Source organism: Apaloderma vittatum, unplaced genomic scaffold (assembly GCF_000703405.1).
Source record: "Apaloderma vittatum isolate BGI_N311 unplaced genomic scaffold, ASM70340v1 scaffold6326, whole genome shotgun sequence".
NCBI lineage: Eukaryota > Metazoa > Chordata > Aves > Trogoniformes > Trogonidae > Apaloderma > Apaloderma vittatum.
The window spans coordinates 2,995-5,460 of NW_009721133.1; the positions used below are offsets into that span (position 1 = coordinate 2,995).

At 53.5% G+C, this 2,466-nt stretch overlaps 1 protein-coding gene across 1 annotated transcript in view; it reads left to right on the forward strand.

The window, feature by feature from the left end:
- Nucleotides 1–2,466, forward strand: part of STX1A (syntaxin 1A (brain)) — a gene marked incomplete at its 3' end in the record, with an annotated part of 39,409 nt that overhangs the window by 224 nt on the left and 36,719 nt on the right. The window contains exon 2 of the mRNA XM_009871246.1: nt 918–1,017. Within this exon, the coding sequence (XP_009869548.1) occupies nt 918–1,017 (100 nt within the window). The remainder of the gene's footprint in view (nt 1–917; nt 1,018–2,466) is intronic.

Sequence of the window (2,466 nt, forward strand, 5' to 3'; positions counted from 1 at the left end):
TGGGCCAGGTGACCCGTCGATGGGAGCGGGTGAGCCTCGGAGCCTGCCTGCTTCCAGCCTGCCACTGGAGGGGACCGACTTGCAGACCTCTCCCGAAAGCACCTCTGCATGTAGCAGTTTCTGCATGGGATTGATTTAATTTTGTGCCTCCGTTACCAAACAAGAGGTTGTCTTCTGGCATGTGGGTGGCTGTAAGATCTGCATGCAGATTTTTAGCACACCCTTAGCATGGCATGTGTGTAGGGGGTGTTAAAATGTATCTGTGCAGGCAGTGGAGTGGGGAATGGGAAAAAAAAAATAAAATCTGATGTGCAGATGGAGAAAGATGAGCAAAAGGGTGGTGTGAGTCGAAGGAGAAGTTGGAGCTAGAGGGTGGGCAGCCCGGCAGGCAGCGGGCACAAGTAGAGGTTCTCCCTCTTGGCAATGCCACTGTGTCTCCTTGTACTATGGAAGCGAGGGGAGGATGCCAGTGTGGATTTTCTGGCAAATGTGGCCTCCCTGGTCTGTGGCGAGAGGGACAAACTGGGCTTCTGAGACCCTGGAATGAAGAGCCACGAGGCACTGAGCCTGGCTTGTGCGACCTCGGCAAGTTCTCGGTGCCAGAGGTGCAGAGTGTGGGAATCCATAGATGTGATGCTAGTTTAAATAAATGCCAAATGTTTCTCAGCGCGTCGTGAAGGATGCAGAGCCTAGAGTGTCTGTTGCATTGCTGTGACTGCAGAGCTGGCTGCTGTGGTATGGAGGGTCTGATTTTGCAGTGATCCTACAGTTTGAGGATCCAGCCTGGAAAGATTTGTCCAAGAGGACATTTGCTGTGGTTCAGACATGCCATGGTTGCTTTGGGAAGGGATTTAACAATCCGTCTCTTTTCCAAAAGTCCAGGTCTCTCACAAGAGACTTGTTGTCCGTCTCCACAGGTGGAAGAAATTCGAGGGTTCATCGATAAAATTTCGGAGAACGTGGAGGAAGTGAAGAGGAAGCACAGCGCCATTCTCGCTTCGCCCAACCCCGATGAGAGTGAGTGAGCCAGGACCTCCTGGTGTCCCTGCGGGCACGTGGCTGGGCTGGGCTGCTCGTGGGGTGGACGGAGTCGGGCAGAAGTCCTCTTGTGTTCAGGTGGCCGTGACTGGAAAGCCACAAGCTGCCGGGCTGGCTGATGGCCAGGGTGAGGGAGGGCTGGGACCTGCGTGGGGAGGAGATGGAGATTTGACGGCCGGCTTTCCCAGGAGGTTGTGCGTACACACGTTTTCTTGTGTCCAGCCCTGTGTCGGATCTACAGATATTTCTAATTGCTTGGAAGAGCCTGACCCTTCCTAAATTGTCTCGCGCTCCCCTCTCCTGGCAGCTGCTCCTCAGCTAAAATTTACTTGGCCAAGCCTGGAAGCGAGGGATTTTCTCAAGGGAATTCACGTGTCTCCGACTGTTGCTCAATCATCCTCCAGGCTCTTTCGGTCTGCGCTTGCACTGTAAGATTTTGCAGGGTTTCTATTTGGGCGTTCTCAGGGAAGAGCTGTCATTGCTTTGCTTTCTGGCTGCTGGGCGCATACAGCGTGCATCGGCACGGCGTCCGCTCGGGGCTGCAAAGGGCACTCGTGGCCTAAAAGCATAATAATCTATTTAAAAGTCTGAGATGCAGGGAACAAGATCCGGTGACATTGCTGTGACTTCCAGAAGTATCCAGGACATAGGGAGTGCTTCTGGTTTGGTTTACAGGGTTACTTTGCCTTGCCATTGTTAGAAAATTCTGTTTCTAGTGCCAAAAACTGTTTGGGCAGCAAAAGGGCCCACACCTTGGTTAGAAATTAGTACTTTGTAATATTTTGTAATACTGTGCAGACCCTGGTCAAAATCTCTCACAGTCTTTCCCATAAGCCCCCTTTAAGTACTGAGTGGCTGCAGGGAGGTCTCCTCGGAGCTGTTTCTCCTCCAGGCTGAGCGACCCCAACTCTCAGCCTTTCTCCATAACAGAGATGTCCCAGCCCTTGGATCATTTTGGTGGCCTCCTCTGGACCTGCTCTACCAGGTCCTTGTCTGTCTTGTGCTGGGGACCCCAGAGCTGGACACAGTGCTCCAGGGGGGTCTGAGGGGAGGGGAACCATCCCCTCCCTTGAGCTGCTGGCCACGCTGCTCTGGGGCTGCTGGCCCCGCTGCTGCTGCTGCTGCAGCCCACGAGACCCTCAGCTTGCTGGGATGCAAAGCCACATTGCTGGTTCATGTCCCATTTATCTCCCAATGGGGGGAGGATGGATGGATGGATGGATGGATGGGCAGACAGACAGACAGACGGACGGAAGGAAGGACAGCGTCTGCTGGCTGAATTGCTTGCTGCTTTTTCAGAGTCTCTTAGTAGAAGAGAGAGACTCCACAGGTACAATCCTGTTGGAATCTGGGTCTGAAATGACTGCGTTCTTCTGTGGATGCAAGCCCTGATGCTCTGCTGCGTGTGCTCTCACCTCTGCAGAAGCA